Source organism: Hypomesus nipponensis, chromosome 23 (assembly GCF_054491055.1).
Source record: "Hypomesus nipponensis isolate SF chromosome 23, ASM5449105v1, whole genome shotgun sequence".
In the NCBI taxonomy this organism is placed as follows: Eukaryota; Metazoa; Chordata; class Actinopteri; order Osmeriformes; family Osmeridae; genus Hypomesus; species Hypomesus nipponensis.
This window is the reverse complement of record NC_140383.1, coordinates 5,286,368-5,289,935: the sequence shown is the minus strand read 5'-3', so window position 1 is coordinate 5,289,935 and position 3,568 is coordinate 5,286,368. Positions and strand designations below refer to the sequence as shown.

Below are 3,568 nucleotides of genomic sequence, written 5' to 3'. Positions count from 1 at the left end.
GGAGAAAACGATTTTAATTCCATCCCTCGTTATTCTAGCTGTATGCCTGGATTGTGTCACATTAAATCTGCAGCCAAAAGTTACCCCGAGGCCACTGCAATTAAAGCTTTGACCCAGAGGCTATAGCCTATTGGAGAGCTTGTTGAAAAACTGCTGAATTGTCATTGTAGTCATTTTACTTTGGTATCTTTTGTCTTCAGATGACAGAGGAGACTGCATCATCACAGTGAGTTTGGCCACCAATGCAAAAAGATGCATACCTGGATTACAGTCGTATTATTTGTTGCCACATCTGTGTGTACTGTGGAAATGGTTGAAAATTATGGGGACATGTGTCAAAGACTGTGTGCCTGCGAGGAGAAAGAAGGCATACTGACTGTGAGCTGTGAAAACAGAGGGATTGTTGATCTCTCAGAGATCAGCCCAGTATTCTTCCCAACCTATCATCTATTGCTCACAGGGAATCTTTTAAAAATGCTATCTGCCAATGACTTTGTTGATTACAATGGACTCACAATACTGCACCTGGGCAACAATGACATATCTGAGGTAGAATCGGGAGCTTTTAACGGACTTCAGGGATTAAAGAGATTGCATCTCAATAATAACAAAATCGATGCCTTGAAGGAGGATTTTTTCATTGGCCTTGAAAGTCTGGAATATCTACAGATTGACTATAATTACATTACTCACGTGGAGCAGAATGCCTTCAGCAAGTTACGTCATCTGGAGGTTCTGATTTTAAATGACAACTTAATTTCAACTCTTCCCACAAACCTCTTTCAGTATGTCCCTTTGACTCACCTTGATTTGAGGGGTAATCAACTGAAAGTGCTCCCTTATTCAGGCTTGTTGGAACACATGAACAGTGTGGTGGAGTTACAGCTGGAGGAGAATCCTTGGAACTGTTCCTGTGAGCTGATAGCTTTAAAGACCTGGCTGGAGAGCATATCCTACACAGCTTTGGTTGGCGATGTGGTGTGTGAGTTCCCTTTCCGGCTTCATGGTAGAGATCTTGATGAGGTTTCCAAACAGGAGTTATGCCCCAGGAGAGCTATTGCTGAGTATGAGATGCAACCCCTGCCTCATCTGAGCACTGATGCACACCACAGAACCACACCCTTCTCGGTTACAGCCTCGGTTACGGCCTCGTTCACTCTCTCTGGGATTGCACGCTCGTCGTCAAGGCCGACCAAGGGTCCTCGTCCGGCGGGCAAATTAAAGTCCAAACCCACCTCTCGGATTCCATCCAACAGACCACAGAACTATGGTCAGATAATCTCCTATCAGACCAAATCTCCTGTGCCTTTGGACTGTCCCTCCGCTTGTACATGCAATCTCCAAATTTCAGACCTTGGTCTTAATGTCAACTGCCAAGAAAGGAAGATAGAACGCATCTCAGACTTAAATCCCAAACCTTACAATCCCAAAAAGATGTATCTTACAGGGAATTATATCCCTGTGGTGCGCAGATCGGATTTCATTGAGGCGACTGGATTAGATTTGCTTCACCTTGGCAACAATCGAATAGCTCACATACATGACAGAGCCTTTGGGGATCTGACACATTTGCGAAGGCTGTACTTAAACGGTAATCTGATAGACCGTCTCACAGCGGAGATGTTGTATGGGTTAGACAGTCTGCAGTTCTTGTATTTAGAATACAATGTTATTAGGGAAATCGCGTCTAACACCTTTCAGCATGTACCCAACCTTCAGCTGCTCTTCCTGAACAACAACATGCTAAAGACCTTACCTGGGGGAATATTTAAAGGGTTGACACTGGCACGTCTAAATCTTCGTAACAACCACCTCCGTTATCTGCCTGTCAGTGGTGTGTTGGATCAGCTTACAACACTGGTGCAAGTAGATTTGTTTGAGAATCCCTGGGATTGCTCCTGTGCCATTGTGGAGTTAAAGATGTGGCTGGAGCAGCTTAGCACTGGGACTGTTGTAAACAATGTCATCTGTGGCTCTCCAAAGAGGCTGGCCGGGGAGGATATGCGCTACATTAAGTCAGCTAATTTCTGTCCTAATAACTCTGAAGTACTTGCTTCTATGATCCCTCCCTCTGAAGAATCGTTCCCTGGCAGCACCATCACCATAGAAACATCCTTGGATTACGACACGCATTTCAACACTGTTCCATTATCTTTCCTGATTCTTGCCCTGCTTGTGCTGTTTATAGTGTCGGTGTTTGTGGCTGCTGGACTGTTTGTGACCCTAAAAAAAAAACGGCAAAAGTCTCAAAACGAGCAGAATAACTCGGTGAACGCATGCATTAGCTCGCTCAACATGGAGTATGGACTTTACAAGAAGGACTCCATTCCAAAAGTCAGAACATCTGCTGGGCATGTGTATGAGTACATCCCACCTCCTGCGGAGCACACATGCAAGAAACCTGTCTACAGCCCAGCAGAAAACCAATCAGTGGATGGATATAGAGACTTTGATGAGCTCAATGGGGCTTTCCTGAATCACTGCGATGTAGAAGCTGGCAGCAATGCAATAAGCTCCGATTACAGTGTTAGCACTCCAGAGCCTCTCAACAAGCCCTCTTCCCCCTTACACGATAATCAGTATGACTACAGAGAAGTCTTAAACCAAGACAAACAGTCACCTTACAGCAATACTCTGCCATGCAGGCATGCAGGCCATTCATCTAATCAGTATACCTCAGACTTTGATGTTCGGCATCAATATATGCACCCTGAGAGAATACAACAAACAATACTATATTGTACAGCACCAAGTACTGTCTATGTGGAGCCAAACAGGAGTGAGTACTGGGAACTGAAAGCCAAGCTTCATATTGATCCAGACTACCTCGAAGTTCTTGAGAAACGTACAACATTCACCCAGTTTTGAGTGACTCGACATTTTTTTCTGCAAAGGGTAAAAAACGAATGGAGTTGAGCAGGAATGTTTCACTTACGATAAGATGACACAACCTGATGGAATGAGTGCTGTCTGGATAGTTCAATACGCTCTGCATAGCTCAAATCGCTTGATTAAACATAATCGGTAACTTGTCTTGCTTTGAGAAGTACTATTGTAGGTTATATATGATATACCTAGGCATTAACAACCTGTCTACAAACTATGTACATATGCAGCTTCATGCTTGTTGCACCTTTTTATGAAATGAGCTACTCAAGTGGTGTCTCCGTTTTTTTTTCTGTTTCTATGAAGATTCAAGCAAACAATTCAAAATCCATGGGAGTAATCTACAAAATAGAGTTTTTCAGTGAGATTTTAAGTGTGGTACAGTATGCTTACATCATCAATGATTGCCTATTTTTATATACGAGCATAAAGATGAAAATCTTTTCTCTGTTCACGTTTTTGTTTGCACAAAATGCACTATTGACTATTACAAGTCAACAATATGATGTCACTTTTTTATCTGTAAAGAATTATGTATGTCACCAAACATGCATAAAGCCATAGCATCTACAACTGCACACATTTAGCAAATGCATCATTGTTAGGTAACATTTAAGGCATTATTGCACTATACGGTGAAAAACAAACAGTTATAGTTTTACAAAATAAGACAATCATAAAA

At 42.5% G+C, this 3,568-nt stretch overlaps 1 protein-coding gene across 1 annotated transcript; it reads left to right on the top strand.

The window, feature by feature from the left end:
* Positions 1 to 249: 249 nt before the first annotated feature.
* On the top strand, positions 250 to 2,996 carry slitrk5b (SLIT and NTRK-like family, member 5b). Its single transcript, XM_084689285.1, has one exon. The coding sequence runs from the start codon at positions 253 to 255 to the stop codon at positions 2,866 to 2,868; it is 2,616 nt and encodes an 871-aa protein (XP_084545411.1). The 5' UTR covers positions 250 to 252; the 3' UTR covers positions 2,869 to 2,996.
* The last annotated feature ends 572 nt before the right edge of the window (positions 2,997 to 3,568 follow it).